This window comes from Lutra lutra, chromosome 6 (genome assembly GCF_902655055.1).
Source record: "Lutra lutra chromosome 6, mLutLut1.2, whole genome shotgun sequence".
Lineage (NCBI taxonomy): Eukaryota > Metazoa > Chordata > Mammalia > Carnivora > Mustelidae > Lutra > Lutra lutra.
The window spans coordinates 82,883,952-82,902,810 of NC_062283.1; the positions used below are offsets into that span (position 1 = coordinate 82,883,952).

Sequence of the window (18,859 nt, forward strand, 5' to 3'; positions counted from 1 at the left end):
TATGTGATCCAATCTTATCACAGACCAGGCACAAGGAAATTATTCTTACCTCTACTGGCCGAGAGTGCTTAAGGTATTTTTTCTTTTTTTAAACAACAGACCAAAGTGGAAGTCAAGGTGTAATGCAGAATAATCTTAATCACTTAAATACTGATTTTATGACAGCTGTGAAACTGAGAGAAACGGGATTTGATGCAGAAAGAGAGGTCTTGAGTCTCTTGGCAACAAAAATTTCCTTATACCTCATACCACCTGAATTTCTGATTCTTGAATTCAATGACAAGCAACTTCTGGGCAATGTGAGAAAGAAAATGCGTTTCATTTTGAGATAGCACAGTTTTTAAACATTGATCTGAGGCAACAGTGTCTCCATTCAGCTTGACATTTTTTCGCATTAAAAGTTTTTCATTCCTGATGGGTGACTAACAAACTAAAGTAAAACCAAAGAAAAAGTGATAACAAGGTCTTTGTTCACCAAGTGGGGAGGAGGGGAGCTGGGTGAATCTTCAAGACTTTGCCTGACTTAAAATACACATACATATAAATTAACTCAACTATATAAGGAGAAAAACTGTGATGTTATCAGAGAGAAACATAGGGATTCAGAAGCAAGAAAGCTGGGAAGTGTTTGGGTGACCAGCAGCTCTAAGGGATGCTTCCCCAAAAGGCTACCTTAACCTTAGTCAACCCGACCCAAAGACCCTGCAAATTCAGCCTTTGGGCGCCCACACAAACTCCCTTAATTTTTCCTCAGGCCTTGGCTTCAGTAGCGAAATGTTACCACTTAGGATTCTTTAGAGAGAAGAGCTTTCTTTTAAAATGCAAATATCTCTTAGAAGGCAGTACAGGTAATCAATCATTCACACATTGAAGTCATTCACTCAAATCACTGATCCTCTCCTTAAAGAGCTGAGAAATCTGCTACCTTTGAGGAATTAGGAATTGAAATTCTAGAAGGAGGAAAAAGTACGCAGGAAACATAACTTTTTTTGAATTACACTGCAAAAGAGTAATATCATCATGGAAGTAGGAACAAGAAAGTCTAATGGAGAAGAACACCAAGAAATAATAATCTGGGGGTGGGGGGGTAGGGAAGAGGTTTAAAATTTTGGCCTGAGTTAAGAAAGGGAGGTAGAGGGACGCCTGGGTGGCTCAGTTGGTTGGACGACTGCCTTCGGCTCAGGTCATGATCCCGGAGTCCCGGGATCGAGTCCCACATCAGGCTCTCAGCTCCATGGGGAGTCTGCTTCTCCCTCTGACCTTCTCCTCACTCACGCTCTCTCTCACTGTCTCTCTCTCAAATAAATAAATAAAATCTTTAAAAAAAAAAAAAAAAGAAAGAAAGGGAGGTAGAAATTCTGTCTTTAGCAGCCTGCTCCAAGATTTAGCACCCAGAATTCAGGTAAAAAACATAAGGTATGGACTTTCACAAATCAACCTGGAAAAGGAATAATTTGTTCATTGTCTCTATGGGAAAGTGTACTTTCCAAATAAATCATTTGCTGAGGTACGGCATGTACAGATAACTATTCATAAACTGGAAACTTCTTTTACAGTGCCTCTCCGCACTATGTATTTGAATACCCAGATGGTCAACCCTAAGTTGTCCTGTATTATTTCTTCCCTAAAATGCAAAGTGATATGTGACATCTATTTGAAAATCAGAATTTTCTCCAACAGAAACAATATTTTTATCTGGCAACTAAGTTTCAGGCCAATCATTCTTCTCAACACGAACTCCCATCCTAAGTTTATCAGGTGACTAACACACCCAACTAGAAATACTGAAGTTCACGGTACAGTGTCCAACAGAACTTGGAGATGGGTTTCTCAGTAAACGTAATGCTAAGTAAAACCAACACCTATGAGGGGTGAATGTTCTGACTGGAGGAGACCCGAGAATGCATGCCTAAAATGTTAGGGAAGGAGGGATGAGGGGAGAAAGAAGAGTGTGTGTGCATGCACATGTGTGTGTGTGTGTGTGCATGCACGCTCGTGAGTAATCCCTGTTTACAGACCCCAGTGGGCTTCTTGGAGGGGGAGGAGTAGGAATAAGAAAAAGTGAGATTTTATCACTATCACTCAGAAGGAAGATACCTGGCCTAAAAGCATCATTATTCTTGACCTTGGCAAATGTACTCACCCACCAACAGTGTCTTTGGACCAAGCTGCAAGTGAGTTGAAGACACCAGTTACTATGTTGATGAATAATACCCCTTGCTCTGAATTTCATGCTCACAAAGATATCTTAGGATTATCACCTGGCATCATTCAAGGACTTTATTATGAAGAAAAGAATGAGTCAACCAATCACTGTACACATTTCATTCTTCCTGGCAGTTACCTTTCACTGTAAATCACTTCCTGGCATTCTAATGATTCCGTTCATAGGACGGATCAGTAAAGGCCAATTGTCTTCTCCCTGACTGCTTTGGGTACAGTGAATAAAGAATTAATGTATGCATGTATGCCCCCAACCACACCCTAACACAATGAATGACCTCCCATATCCTATCTTGTTGAAGCCCATCCTACTGGTCATCAACACTGTGAGCTTACTCTGCAAACTTCAAATATTATTATCATCTCTACAGAATTATGAAAGACTTCGGCAAGGCAGGGGGAAGACAGTAACCTAAGTTTCTTTTGACATACATTGCAAGATATACCCAGATTTCAAAACAATGAAATGAAGCAAATTTTAACTTTAAATTTAAGAACTACTCTACCAACATAGAGCTTTGTAACAGCTCACCCTCCCTCCATCAACTTCCCTGGGGAAAATGAGATAATATTCCACAAATTGAAAAGCTTTATAGAGGGGCATTTAGGTGGCTTAGTTGGTTAGGTGTCTGACTCCTGATTTTGGCTCAGGTCCTGATCTCAGGGTCGTGAGATCAAGCTCCGCTCTGAGCTCCTCCCTCGGAAGGACTTCTGCTGGAGATTCTCTCCCTCTCCTTTGGCCCCTCTCACCCCCTCTCTAAAATCAATCAATCAATCTTGGTGGGTTGGGGGGAGCTTTATAGAAATGTTAACATTGGATACTTCCCCAAGTCACCACACCCAGAACAGATTCTGACTATTGGAAAGAAGTCTGAAATCCAGCCTGAACCCAGGAAGGCAGCCTCTTAGTCCCCAACAGGATCCCCAATGCTTGGTCTGCAAATGTTTGGTGAACAAAACCACACATTTTATATAACACATAATGACTGAAATCACATGAATAAGAAGTAAATCACACCTATTACAAAAAACGGTAAAACATTTTCAGAATACCCTTCCAGTCCTTCCATTTCTATGACCCACCTCCATTCTGTCAAATTAAACACACGTGCAGAATGGATTAGCAAGACCCCTGCAGGAAATAATCAGACAAGAAAATAAATGAACAAAAGGCATCTGAGAGAAAATAGTGAACAAAATACCAAAATGAATGCTACTAAAGCTACTACCACAAAGTAAGTCTTTTTATGGCAAGAGAACTCAAGTATCTCCTGACGAGGGTATGTGCTATATTGAGGATGATGGCCTACCTCCCGCTTCATCCTAAAGAGAAAACATGCTCCTTGCTCAAATTTTCCTAAGGATAAAGTGGACCGCCAATTAAAGACGGTAGATTAAACATAACCCATTTACTTCTGCTCCCTCTGGAAGCTAGTTAGAACAGAAAATGATTCAATAGCACACATGCACTTACTCACTTTTTCCCCCATCCTGACACAGGGGAGAAAAAAGGAACAGAATCCGTGCCAATGACATTTTGGAAAGCAGACTGAAAAGGGCTGGGCGATCGAGTCCATGCATTTCTGTTTTACGTTTTCTTCGCAACCTCTCATGTGGATGGGAGCCCACCTCCTCCGTGATGTTTAGCAGAAGTGACCCCAGTGATCTGCTGACTTGTAAAATGGGAGGATTTCTAGTTTGAGCCAAGACAAGCTCGGGTCAAAACTATCAACAGGGGTTCACTCCTAACCAAGATTTACAATTATCAAGGTATCCCTGACCTAGGAGGAAGGTGGCATTTAAATCGAGTCTTAGAACCCCATATTTCTGCTTGGATATTACTGTTGAGTCATTTTTAAATAAAAAATGTAATGGGCTAGGTGTTTTTGACTTTTCCTAAATATTTCATTCTTCAAAGATTTATTTATTTATTTATTTGTGTGTGTGTGTGTGTGTGTGTGTGTGTGTGTGAGAGAGAGAGAGAGAGAGAGAGAGAGAGAGAGAGAACATGAGAGGAGAGAGGTCAGCAGGAGAAGCAGACTCCCTGCTGAGCAGGGAGCCCGATGTGCGACTTGATCCCAGGACTCTAGGATCACGACCTAAGTCGAAGGCAGTCGCCTAACCAACTGAGCCACCCAGGCGCCCCCTAAATATTTCATTCTTCAAAATCCAGGAATCCCTTTCTCTGCAGTAAGGAGTTGCCAATTTCAGCGCGTGACAACATGATACTCCTGTTATTTTTCTAACCCTGAACAGTACTTTATCAATTACACTCATGTCCCACTCTCAGCTTCGAACGTATAGTCTATCCTCGAAAGTAATACTCATAAGCAACTTGAGAGGCAAAATATCTTACATTTTTCTTTTTATCTTTTCAGCAAAAGTAGGAAGCAAATCAATTATTTGGGGATAAAAATTATCTCTGAACACACAAGATGTATTTAAATAAATATGATTTTTAAAACCAAATTTCTAAAATACTGTGTAAATATGACTTTCTTAACTTCCTCTTTTTCTTAAAAATGACATACCATCCTTAAGAGACATCAGCAAGCCGGGGATTAAAATAATTCCTAAGAAATGAAAATGCACCGTCTTTTTGTCTAACTTTTTCTATTACTCACTGTAATAGCAGGACTTGGCATGAATCTATGAAAATATATCATCTCTTTAAAAGTAACAAAAACTGTTAAAGAGAGGCCAGTATTAAACTTCTAGCCAGATGAGCAAACCAAAAATTTTTTAAGTATCTTCTTTTAAATGTTGCTAAATACCACGTCCACCAGGACTTATTTCAAAAACTAGAAGCAGCAACTTCTGTAGGCTAGCACATTCCCTGCCAACTATTTGCTTAGAATGAATTTTGACATTTGACTCATATAGGCTTTCTGGGCGACAGAAGAATAGCTTAGTAGAGCGTTCTTACTTGGCTCACTTTAAACTGCTGCTGACAGAAATATAAAAATGATCAATATGACGAACAGCTCAGAAGACTTGGATGAATTGTCCTCTCTACGTAAACAACTAGGGAACGCACAAAATCAGACTCAAAACAAGTTAAAATGGCATATTCTACAAAAGACACAGTGAGGAGTAGCCGTGACCACTAGGCAGAATGGAGCTTTTGTCTGGAGGTGACTCTGCAGACCATAAGAGTTTAAAAAGAAAAAAAAGTTAAAATAATATTCCTCATAACTTTTCTCTGAGATCCTGTGTAACTCTGTTGCAGAACACAATGAAACAAATCATAAAAACAGCAATCTGACAGATCCTTTATCAATGCTTGACTCATTTAGCCACCTTGTATGAAGAAATTTTTTCGGAGTTAATCCAGTGCTTTTTATATATACCAGCTTTTAGGACATTATATTGAATTCAATCCCTTTAAGATCCAAATATTAGTGTACTGTATTATATGGTACTGTAAATACTAATACTAATGATGCATTCTGTCCGTATTTTTACTGGACCAAAGTATGAATCCTGCTGTGGAAGGGACAGGATGAAATGAATGGTTCCGGCATTTGTGAAATAAGCACAGGTATAGGCAGGATTCCCAAGTCCCTGATCCCCCTTCAAGCTCTACACATACCCACAGAGGAAGCTCGAGGGAGAGGGGCAACAGGGAGATGGGATCACAGAGGAGAAGAGTTAGCAAAATTTCTACAGTTGAGAAACACAAGGCAGTTACATCATCTTTAATTTCCTCAGACTAAAGAAAGGTGACTAAAAATAAGAGTAACAAAAACAGAGGGATTCTGAATAGTGTGTTAAACGAAAGATATTTTGTTTTTTATTGCCTGAGAGAAATAACATTGCATTTCTTCATTTGATGAATCTTGCCAAGGAGCTAAAAAAAAAAAAAAAAATTTTTTTTTTTTTTTTGAGAGAGAGAGAGACAGACACACACACATACACACAGAGAGTGCATGCATGTTACCAGGATAATCTCAAGGAGACTTCCTGCTGAGCTCAGAGCCCAACACAGGGTTCAATCTCAAGACACTGTGCTCATGACCTGAGCCAAAATCAAGAGTCAGACGCTCAACTGAGTGAGCCACCCCAAGATGCCCCAAGAAGCTAAAATTTTTTAATCCCCATATATTTTAGTGAATGAGAAAAATGTATCAGAACAGATTTTAAAATACAAACCTTATCCAGAAAATGACCTTCCCCACCATTTCTAATCTTACTCAACCTTCAAATAATTCTCCTTCCAAAACAGAAACATAATTCAAAGACCTCGTGCCTGTTCTACTACCTCCCTCAGGTTACAGTGAAAATTACCTGATACTAAATGGTAAATGACCAAAGAGTTCGCTTTGCCCAGCAGCACATGTGAGAAAGGGCCAGGAAGAGCTGGAGGTTGCCTTCAAAATGATGTCAGCGTGGTTACTCAGGGTGAGAAATTACTTCCCAGTGCCCCCATTTAATGCTTTCAAAATACCACTGATGCCAAGGGCAACCTCCAGCTTTTGAAACCAAACGTTAGGGAGACAGGAAGGATAAAACATGTGGTAGCTTTCCTGACGGCCTGGAAATGAAAACCGTATCATTCTTTCGTGTGCTCAAGAGTGGCACTAGTGAAGAGAGGCAGGGAATAAGGTATTAATTATCTGTTCTCCAAGCCCAGCGTATACTCAGCCAGCAAGCAACCTCTTGCGGCAGTTCCCATGTAAGTGAAAGCACTCCTATAGTCCTATGTTCGGGCAATCTAACATCCCCGACAGGCTGTAAGCTTGTACAGGCCCAGGATCACCCCTTACCCACTTCTGCCCGGCTCTCTCCTAGCAATTTCACAGGAATTTATAGGAATTTAATGGTTTTCATTCATTTAAGCCCATGAAGTGTTTCTATTAGAAGGTAGCCTGCTGTTTCTAAGTATTTGAAAATCAGGCCAGTGGTGGACAGAAGTAGCAATAAGGAGTGTGGGGGGTGGGCAGGGAGGAGGCCCACATATTTATATGCACACCCAAATCTTTTCTAATTGGAGGGTGGAGAGAAAAATTGGTAACATAAATAAGGAAGTGTGATCATTTAGCTTAGAGAAGAAGGATGAAAATGTTATACACATACAAGAAAGTAGAGAAAAAATAAAGCAATGATTACTTTCTATGAGTAGTGTACAAAGTCCTGTGTTAATGCCCCATTAGGAAAGAGAAGAAAGGTCCTTTTCCCAAGGAATAAACAATGCAGGTGAAGAAGTAACAGGAGAAAAATCAAGAGTTTACCAGTTTTCAAACCCAACACAAGTGATTCTTTCAGAAGCTGGTGCATGATTGATTGACAAGTTAACGGTGCAAACAAGTTCAGGGGAAGACAGAGTTGGGACATGACACCATGGGGAGAAGTCATGTGGCTAGAGAGGTAATCACAATGCACAGATGTTCTGATCAGAAACTCAAAGAGAAGATAATTGAGGAGATGCCTGATTAGAAGACCAATTAGGTTGGCAGGAGAAAACCTGGGAGAATCCACTAGTGATAGAAATCAAAAGACAGTCTGAGATCATTCCTGAAAGAGTCCTGAATACCGAGCCAAAGCCGGGTTTGATAAATAGGCCGTGATCTGCCCTGTTCCTGGGACTCCCTAGCGTTCCTCAAGCTAGACCAAGGATTCAACCACTCACGTGGCACAGTAGCCTCTTGCCACTTACTCAATACAAGTCACTGAGCAGAATTCTCATCTTAAATTTGTTAAGCCAAAGGGATAGTTGGACAGCCAGCCAGCGACATTCCACCGGCTGTTGGGATTTTATATTGCATATAATATATGCCAATCAAATTGTCCTGAGTTCCTAATCCACATTTGTTTGAATCTAACACCATTTTATGGGAGCGTATAGAGTGTGACAACTTCTAGATCCTTCCAGAGTATGGACATAGTGAAAACTATTTAACTAAGAAACTTAGTAAGGTCAGTGCCAGAGATCTGAAAAACCACCTAGGAGAGAGAAAGCAGAATAAGCAATCAAGTAAATAAATAACACCCACTCGAAAGCAATGATCTCAAATTGGACTTAGGAGACCAGTCCTCTACATGAGAAAAGTCAACCCTGACACATTCTACTTTCTGATAAATACTTTTATCATCATCACACCACCGAAAAGAGCCTACATTCACATCGCCTTATTCATAGCACTAAAGAAAAAAATGGTACTGGCATTCCTGTGTGGGCAGAAACAATGCCCTCAATTCTCAGACTAAAATCAACACGTGGGAACAACTTTCTGACGCCAGAGGGAAATGCAAGCAGCTCTAACACAGAATGCACGTTCACTCTTGCACCCAAAGCCGTGCAGGAACTTTCACATTTATTCTCTGGCTTAAAAAAAGCTTCAGCTTTTTCTCAGCTCTAGTAAAACCAGCTCTATCATAGAAACAGAGGAAGCAAATATTTTCATTCTTACTTTGCAATCTGAGGATAGAAAAGAGGAAGTGACTGCCCGTAGACATCCGAAGAGTCAAAAGAAAAGGAAACATAGGTCTCCTGACTTTATACCCATGGCTTCAACTAAGTCTGACTGTGTTTTGACCTGAGAGGAAAGAACCCCGCTGTTTTAACACACTGAGTGTCACAGGAGTCCTATAGCTGAGTCTCTGGAACATGCAGGCAGGGCCCAGGAGACTCCCTACAACTCTTTCCATTCAAAGTCTGGTATTAGAGGAGCTTGTCACATACCATTAAATATTCCAGTAAGATAAAAACAGATGTTATCAAAGACTAGAAATTAGAGCAGCTTCATGAGAAAATATAACCCTCAAAGTTTCCCCCTAAAATCTGAGATCTTTTATTATCAATAGATGATAAATTAGTATGAAATATAAATTGTAATTTTCACTAAATCCAATGAAAAAATACTTCACACAAAGATGTGGAACAAATGAACACAGACTAGGCCTTGGGCCGAAATGAACGCATGGCTGAGCGATAAGCTTATTGTTACATAAGCCAAAAACAACATTAATCACAGTCAAGCCCCTTCCATATTGTTTTTTCACGTACCTGGAATCATGCTCTAAAAATGTCCTCCTACCCGATATTTAGGTTCACAAATATTGTATTTGTGGGGCATTTTTATCCACTTTTAACAACACATACTGTTATCTCAAAAGAATGCAGACTCGAAAGATAATTAGTTTTTGAAAACAGAGCTGCCTTGGTTCCCTGAGCAAGCTTATTCATTTAATAATTCCTGAGGTTCAAGAAAGAATAGGTTCAGATGGCCCACAGGAGAAAAAAATGGGGAAACGAGAAGCCTAAAATGAACGGAATAAGGAATATAGGGATATAGATGGACGTTTGGAGATCTAGCCACCTATCTTAAGGAAGTAATTGGAGAAACAGGTGATGGTTAGGACACAAACAATACTATTTCCAAGAATTATCTTTAAGAAAAATAATGCAGTTAATACAGGAACATTTGCATGAAATGGGCTTAAAAGGGGTGCCTCTGTTGACGAAAGGTACTGATGGGTACCACAAAGCGGAAACTGCCTAACTTTCCCGATGCTCTAATCACACGGATAAAATCCTATCTACAAAGACTACATCTTAATGTAGTGAATAAAAAAAGTCCTCCTGCAGTTGCTATGGCCACACAGCTGCCTACTGTGTTCTAAAATCTAAACAGCACTATTGACCTTGCTGTCTCCTCCTTTCCAACGACTTTCCAACCTCTTCCGTGTCTCCCCAGCAAATGTTGCTCTATAGATTAGTCTGAATCCTCTCATCCTGGCATTGGAATGCTTTCTAGGACCTCATCACTCTATAAGGTCTAAGTTAGGTCATTCTAACTCCTTGAGACTCCTGTACAGACCATGCTTCTCTCCACTGTTGTAGGTGCCCTAAAAGGGAAGATGATCAGGCCCTCTTCAGTGGGGAATGCTACAATCTAAAGGACTAGCTGAAAATGAGACACATGTACATACAAAAGGAAAAGAGTAACCACATCTAAAAAGTCATGATAGTTAGAATCTTTGACAGTAAACAGATGGAAACAAGTCTCCTCTCCCAAACCAAATAAAGTGAAAGTATGTATTTCCAACACTATTGACCGCTCGCAAGTTCATCAATAGCTACGCTTTCCCGCAACATACTTCCGCAAGGAGTCCTTAGACACTGATTTCCTGTGTAGAGCTGTGGAACTACAGAGAAGCAGCATCAGCACATCACTCGAGCTGTCTAAGGCCAATGGTGGAATGGAAAACAGAAGCGCACTCAAACCACATGACGGCTGCCCTCTGCGCCCTGCTGCTGAAAAGGAAGTAACAGCAGGTTGGACGCATGGCAGACCCGTGCTAATGATACTAAGCAAGCAACCAGAGAACCAAAATGGGAAGAAGCACTTGATAAAAGGGAATCAACGAAAATAGGAAATACAACTTAAAACATGTGCATTGTTAGAAGAGCTACTATGACATTGATGATTTATGGCCTATTGTCAGAAAGTCACTGCTCAGAATTCTAGTGAAATGCTGGTACATGAAATCTGCTGGGGGATCGCATCACTGAAGCCTACTCACATTTCATTTTCCTTCTAATTGGAAGGAGAAAAAAATGTACTCAACACGTACATACTACACACTAATTTCAAATTCATCTATCGTTCTCAAAAAAGTTCATTTTTAATGCTATATCAAGTAATCATTAATTAACTGAAAAGACAATCTGTACATTAATATAGTCATAAAAAATAAAGGTTCCTATGCTTTTGCAACCGAGTTAAGTCTCAGTGAATTTAACTTTGGTTAATTGCAAACTTTGGTGCGTTTAACTTTGCATTCTTTCTCAACTCTGCTTCAAGCAACCCAACAACTTCATTCCCCATGAGTAGCAAAGTCATAGAAGAGGGAATAGTCATACAGATAAGAATGTTATTTTGTACCATTCCAAAATGAGATCTGACATTTAATAAATGAGTGCTAAACAGAAGGGAAAAAGGGGGGGTAGGCACAGTGATTAACATCAGACTTTATTAAGTCAACTGTGACTATCAAACACTTAAATATTCCTAAAAGGGTAACAATGAACAAAGAAAAAGACCAGACAACCCAAAATTAGATGGCAGAACATAGCCACGTATCAGTTATCATATAGAATACCCAACCTAAACTCACCAGTTTAAAGACTAAATTCTCAGGGCACCCGGGTGGCTCAGTCAGTTATGTGTCTGTCTGGCTCAGCTCATGATCCTGGGGTCCTGGGATTGAGCACCGCACAGGGTTCCCTGCTCGGTGGGGAACCTGCTTCTCTCTCTCCCTCCCTCTGCTGCCTCTCTTGTGCTCTCTATCAAATAAATAAAATCTTAAAAAAAAAAAAAAGACTAAATTCTCAAAGTGGAATAAAAAACATATCTCCTCAACGATGCAAGAGCATAATATCTGTAACCAAAGAAATGGAAAAAGATAGTCCAGGCAAATCCTAACCAAAATAAATCCAGTGCAATTAATATAAATGTCAAAATAAATTTTAAGGTACTATATGATGGCAAAAAGGGAAAAATTTTGTACATGTAGATAAAAGGGGGGGAAAAAAGACCCATAACAGGATGCAAAAATATTCAGAACTGAATGGCAATGAAGAACCCTATGTTCAAAGGTTGTGTTTTCAACAAGAGATACTTGAAGGGAAAACTGAGCCAAGATTCAGTATATTGACTATTCAACTCAAGAAATTAGAAAAATAACAGGGTAATCCCAAGGAAAAAATAAAGAGCAAAGGGGAAAAAATGCTACAAAGTAGAAAAGAAAAAACAGAAACAACAAAGTCAAGTTGTTTCTTTGAAAAAAAAAAAAATTAAAAGGGTAACTCTATAGGAAGAATGATTCGGGGGAAGGCAAATAACACTAGACATAAAAATGGAATAAAAACTGAATATACAAGACGACAATGCTATGAAAAACCTCAGGCCAGCCAATGTATCAAATTAGAGGAAATGGACAGTTATCCCTAAAAATATGAATTACTAAAACTGACTCAAGAAAAAACAGAAACTGTCAGTATATGGAAATCAAATCAATCATTTAAAATAACAAAAACAAAACAACAACAACAACAAAAAAAACCCACTCTACTATCCTCTTTACACTAGGCCAAGATAGTTTTAAAGGCAAGTTCTACCAGGTCTCCAAAGAATAAATAATCTGTCATTTATCCAAAGTTTTCCAGAGAATATTAAAAAGGAAGCAACTTTATGAGGCTTATAACCTAGGTTACAAAATCTCACAAAGTGGATAAAAGAAAGTTAAAGGTAATATATACAAAAACCCTACATTAAAAAATACAGAATGATGGGGCGCCTGGGTGGCTCAGTGGGTTAAGGCCTCTGCCTTCGGCTCAGGTCATGATCCCAGGGTCCTGGGATCGAGCCCCGCATCAGGCTCTCTGCTTGGCAGGAAGCCTGCTTCTCTTCCTCTCTCTCTGCCTGCCCCTCTGCCTACTTGTGATCTCTCTCTGTCAAATAAATAAATAAAAATCTTAAAAAAAAAAATACAGAATGAATACCAAGTCATCACAAATAAGTAGAGACAATGTGGAAAAATTCACCTTGGTGGATACTGGCTGGAATTGAAATTGGCACAACCACTTTGGGGATCACTTTGCAGTACTGGGGAAATATAAGGAAGTACAACTTCATTCTATCAACATTCCAATTCCACAATGTCCGAACTCCACTACAAAGTCCACCCTGAAGAAACTCTTGCACAGTAAACAAGGCAAGGTGTATGATTATGTTCACTGAAGCACTGATTATTATATGACAAAAAGAAATGGAGCCTCCGTGGAGGAAGGGAGAAACTCGTTCAGTCATTCACAGTAAACTAGACAGCAGTTAAACAAAGTAGATTTACATGCTGTAAAAAGAGATGGACAGAGTGAGAGAGGAGAGAGGGGATGGAGACTTTAGCAAAGTCTTTAAGGTTTTAGTTCTTAAAAAAGAAACCTGAAACACATGGCAACGTGGGAACATATGATTAAAACTTTTATGATGAATGTAAATTATTTCCTAGAGTTTTGTAGTTTTTACATACATCGTGATTTTAAAAGACAGACCACAAAAATAGATTTAAACCATAAAGGACATTGGTAAATCTTGATGTATGGTGATACAATGAGATTCAGAGATAGCAGGGACCTTCTGAATTATCTAAGGAATCTTATATTCTATAGATGAAGTCAGTTTCTGGGCCTCAGTTTGGTTTGAATAAATGACTTAAGGTCAAGTTATCATATCAAGCTGGTTCTCATATTCTAGACACCCAAACTTCTAGGATAGGTAGGAGAAACAAGGGACATGTGGTCAAATGTAACTGAGTCAAGTTCAGACCAGCTACCTTTTGTGTTCCTTACTGTCCCCTCACCCCCAGATACACAATATCACAGTCTTCCCCACGCCCCTCCCTGTCTCTCTCAGAGCTTTAAGGATTTTTAATCCTCTTTTGCTACTCCTGTTCTTGAAATAACTGAAATATCAGAATAATTATAACTAAAATGAGTCAAATAAAGGCAAGGGCTTAGAAGACATTCAACTTAGCACCCTCCAACCTTGTACTTTAATACACGTTTAAATATATAATAAACTACTGTTCAACTAGATAGGTCTATTTCACCAAGCTGAATGCTTTCATTGTAAAGTATAACTTCTATTTTTAATATGGAAGAATGTAAGGAATGAGGAAAAAATAACTTTAATATGTAAATAGATGAGAAGACCCTCAAAAAAGATTATTTAGAGACCTTATTTTCAATGAACAAAAGAGGTCCCACGCATAGCAAATGGAACAGGCTAGTTTGGTGGTCAGGTCCATGACATCTGGAGTCACAATGCCAGATCTGGAATTCGGGCTCACCCACAAACTAGCTGGGAAACTCCAGACAAGTTACGATAACTCTCTAAGCCTTACATCTGCCCACTGTAACAATGAAAATACCCACAACAATATCTACTAATACCTACCTCACAGAGAGTCTGACAAGTGCGATGTGAACTCATCCAACGGAAGCAACTGACACAGTTCTTTAGTGAACATCAACTATTAGCATACATTCTTGTAAATAAAGCAACTTAGCTATGAAAAGCAACAAGCTCTTCTGACTGACAAAATTATAAGGTATGAGACGATTTAAAAAATTATATTGGTTTTGGTCACATCCAAGCTAATGAGTTACATGCCTTGTAAATAAAGAGTGTTTTTTAATTAAATGACACTAAATAATTGAGCTTGATTTTAAGTCTGTAGATGACTTGGAATTAAAAAAAAAATAATAACAGGTAGTGTTAAAGTGAAATTAGCATGGCTCTTGAAATAATCAACATAGCACTACTGGTTTTCCTCAAGCGAATCCCTTACGGACAAGGTAACAGTCCAACCATATAATGTCCATTCAGAACAAACACCTGCCAACCCACGTGACCCGAGCAAACTAGCCGAACCCTGGTCCTGACTCCCGCCCTTCCACAAGGGTCAGGAAATATGTCTGTAATAGAAATGACCCTCTTCTAGGTTTTCTTGTTTTTTGAAGCAAAACTGATAGGCCAGCTTATAGGAACACAGCAAGGTACACACTATGCCGCCGCACCAGTGAGGGCAGCCGGTACTTCCACTCTCTGGCGGGGCCCTGTCTCACCTCCAGGTCACAGGTGTACTCGGTCCCATCCAGGAGGATCACTTTGCACTGGACTGTTTTGGTCTTCTTGCTGGCTTTCTGGGAGGCCTTCTCTGCTTTTAGCTCATTGGTCTGCACTTCCTTGGTCTCCCTCTTTGCTGCTGCTTCTGACTTGTCTTCCTGCATTTCCTTCACCTTCTCTTCTCTCTCCTTCCTTACCTCTTCAGCAGGCTGTTAACGGAAAAAAGGAAGTTCATACTAAAGTTAGCCAATCTGCAGAAGACCCAAGTATTCAAAGGAAAATCTTCAGTAAGAATCGTGATTGTCAAACACCGTCAGCCTCAGATTTTTAAAGACCTCAAGATTTTGCCGGAAAGGATATTTCCCTGTATTGCCCTTCCCACAATCCACCGCCCATTTTCTCATTTTACCGATTTGGTAATTTCACCATTAAATAAGTAAAAGAAACTACGTCCTGGCCACTAAAATTTAAATATTTCAAATACAAAATATAATTTCGCATCATGGCAAAACCTAGTCTTCATTAAGCAACCAAAATGCTCACATGTACAAATCTATTTCTTCCTACTCACTGAACACTTACATACATCAAATCAAAGGTATTAAAATCTATACTACTTAAAAAGGAGAGGTGGTAGAATTGGGAGAGTATCCATTTAACCTTAAAAGGAAGAGTCATGAATTGTTTTTTATGGTTTGCATAAATAGTCAATTTTTTGGTCTTATTATCTTGGCCAGGTTTAAAGAAGTAATGAGAAGGCCGTGGCAGACACTGTAAGCCACAGTAGTGTCTGAATATAAGAAATCTGGATAGGATTCCAAAGAAAAAACTCCTTTTTGGTAAGTGGTTAAAACACCAAGCTTTCGGGGTGCCTGGGTAGCTCAGTGGGTTAAAGCCTCTCTGCCTTCGACTCGGGTCATGATCCCAGAGTCCTGGGATTGAGCCCCGCATCGGGCTCTCTGCTCAGCGGGGAGCCTGCTTCCTCCTCTCTCTGCCTGCCTCTCGGCCTACTTGTGATCTCTGTCTGTGAAATAAATGAATAAAATCTTAAAAAAAAAAAAAAAAAAAACACCAAGCTTTCACTTCCAGACAATTCCTTCTCAAACATACCTGTGCCTCAGCACGGCTCACAGAGGGCTTCTCTTCCTTGACATCAACTTTCACCTCCTGCTGCTTTCTCTGAGAGGTTTCTTCAACATCGCCCTTGGCCTGCCTTTCTCCTTCAGGAAGAGATTCCTCTTGGTCTAAAACCTCCTCCACGGCAGCTTGGGCAGGCTCTTTTTTATCTCCTCCGTCTTTAGCTGCTACTAAGGTATAGGACTTCTGTTTCTTAAGCCATGGGGGTATGAATCGAGAAATGCCCCTGCTCTCAGACGGATCCCTCTCTTTCTTCTGGCGGCGTGGACTACTTTGGCTTTCAGCTATAGGAGAAGACTGGGAACGTTTTTCCTCCTCTGGATCAGAGGACTGATTCTGCTGATTTTCTGCTACTTCTTTAGGTTTTTCCTTGGTGGCATCTGCTCCTAATGGCTCAGATTCCTTCTTCACCTCAGATGCGGAGCCTACTTCAGTGGTCATGGTTACAGCATATGCTGTAAACAAAACAAAACAAACAAAAAAATATCACAAAATGTTATCGTACAAACTCACAGTTTTAATTTAGAGGTAAGGAACGGTGGGGAGGAAGGGTAGGAAAGGAAATGACAGAGAGAGAGGTGGGCAGAAAACGTGTAGAGAAGGAAAGCTCATAAGCACAAATCAAAATGGAGATTGCTACTCTTAGAATTCTCCATCAGAATCAAGAACCAGAAGTTGCATCACAATAGAACTAACTGATTCTGTACTGGTAGGGCTTAAAACCGTTAACAGCTTAGAGTGATTACTTTTATTAAGTTTCATCTAGCCATAAATAATTTTCCCCGCAAAACTCCCATTTTTTAAAGGAAAGTTACTTTTCTCTCTACTTAGTATCCCTTATTCTATAATAAAAAATTTATTGATAATGTTAGAAAGTATGGAAACAAATTTCACTGTAATTTCACATAGTGAAATCAAAATCTACAAAAATTGAGGTGTCATGCTTGCTTCAGCAGTACATATACAAAAATGTGAGGTATAAAAAAAATCAGGAATTATAAAGATGAAGTCTAAATGTGGAGTGCTTAATGTGAGAAAATTAGATCTGGGGGAAAGAAGGTATTTTCCCCCCAATTTAAATCCCACAATATGCCAACATTATTTCAGTGCAGCAGTCTTCCGAGAATACTGAGACTACGATCAAAAATCTAACCCTCCATCCCACTCAACCTCAAACACGGTTTTCCTTATAGCTGAGATTTTAAGATAAGTATCTCAGGCCCCTAATCGGAACCAAATGAAGACATCATAGCAGTGGGGAGAAGTGCATCTAATAATTGGTCCTATCACAACTAATGAAAAAAAACTGAAATTAAATCTGAAAGTAGGGCACCTGGGTGGCTCAGTTGGTTAAGCAGCCAACTCTCAGGTCATAATCTCACATCGTGGGATTGAGCCCCACAGTGGCTCTGTGCTCAGCAGGGAGTCTGCTTGAGACTCTCTCTCTTTCCCGCTGCCCCCCTCCACCCTGGTCACACTCTAAAATGAATCTATAAAAAATAAATAAATCTGAAAGTAAATGGTTGTCTCAATTTCACATAAGCAAAGAGGTACTATTTAATGTATAGCTCCCCCACTGACATTTAAAAAAAAAAAAAATAGGAATAGCAGAGAGAGTACACTCTCTCCTCTCTTGACAATGATAAAAGGTCAGATACCGGGGCGCCTGGGTGGCTCAGTGGGTTAAGGCCTCTGCTTTCGGCTCAGGTCATGATCCCGGGGTCCTGGGATCGAGCCCCATGTTGGGCTTTCTGCTCAGCAGGGAGCCTGCTTCCCCCTCTCTCTCTCTGCCGGCCTCTCTGCCTACTTGTGATCTCTCTCTGTCAAATAAATAAATAAAATCTTTAAAAAAAAAAAAAAAAAAAAAAAAAAAAAAAAAAAAAAAAAAAAAAAGGTCAGATACCCTAGCCAGCAGCAAATTTTCCAGCTATCTTCAAAAGTGGTACAAACCTTGAATAGCTCAAAACATAAAAATACACATGTTCTTTTTTAAAGCTTTATTGAGATATAATTCACATACCATAAAATTCACCAACTTAGAATGTGGGTTAATGGTTTTGAGTCTAGTCACAAGATCAACAACCATCACCACCATCTAATTCTAGAACATTTTCATCATTCCCAAAAGAAACTTTGTAACCCATTAATAGTTATTCTCCATTCTCCCCCTTGCCCCGCTCCTGGCAATTATTTTCAATCCATGTGGATCTGACTATTCTAGACATTTCAAATAGATGGCATTTTCACTGAACATAATGCTTTCAAGGTTCATCCATGTTGTAGCATGTATCAGTATTAAAGTCATTAAAATATTCTTCACCACCTTTTGCAAATCACGTATCTGATAAAAGTCTAGTATCTAGGGCGCCTGGGTGGCTCAGATGGTTAAGTGTCTGCCTTCGGCTCAGGTCAGGATCCTGGAGTCCTGGGATAGAGCCCCACATCAGGCTCCCTGCTCAGTCATTGTAAAGCTAATGTCAACGTTACTGAGCTTTCTTCTCCAAAGATTTGAAATGAAAGCTCAGGTAAATAGAATGAAGTTACTATTCATAAGCCTAAGTTGTTTTTTACCTTCAATTTCTTTAAAATTAATTAATTTTAATAAGAGAATCAGTTGTTCTCTTTATTAGCTTGATTTTGTTGTTGTTTAAATTCCACATAAAGGAGAGATCTTAAGCGGTCTTTCTCTGACATTTCACTCACCATAATGTTCTTTGGGTCCATCCATGTCACTGTAAATGGCAAGATTCCATTCTTGTTTATGAATAAATAGTCGTGTGTGTGTGTGTGTGTGCACGCGCGCGCGTGCATGCGTATGTGTGTCACAATTTCTTTATCCATTCTCCCATCAGTGGAATCTTAGGTTG

At 39.6% G+C, this 18,859-nt stretch overlaps 1 protein-coding gene across 17 annotated transcripts in view; it reads right to left on the reverse strand.

The window, feature by feature from the left end:
* Nucleotides 1-18,859, reverse strand: part of EPB41L2 (erythrocyte membrane protein band 4.1 like 2) — a 221,906-nt gene that overhangs the window by 107,308 nt on the left and 95,739 nt on the right. For all 17 annotated transcript variants that reach the window (XM_047732182.1, XM_047732186.1, XM_047732185.1 and 14 more), the window contains 2 exons: nucleotides 15,966-16,447; nucleotides 14,855-15,064 (listed from right to left, as the gene is read on the reverse strand). In XM_047732182.1, coding sequence (XP_047588138.1) covers nucleotides 14,855-15,064; nucleotides 15,966-16,433 — 678 coding nt within the window. In that variant the 5' untranslated portion in view covers nucleotides 16,434-16,447. Of the gene's footprint in view, nucleotides 1-14,854; nucleotides 15,065-15,965; nucleotides 16,448-18,859 lie in introns of those variants that run through there.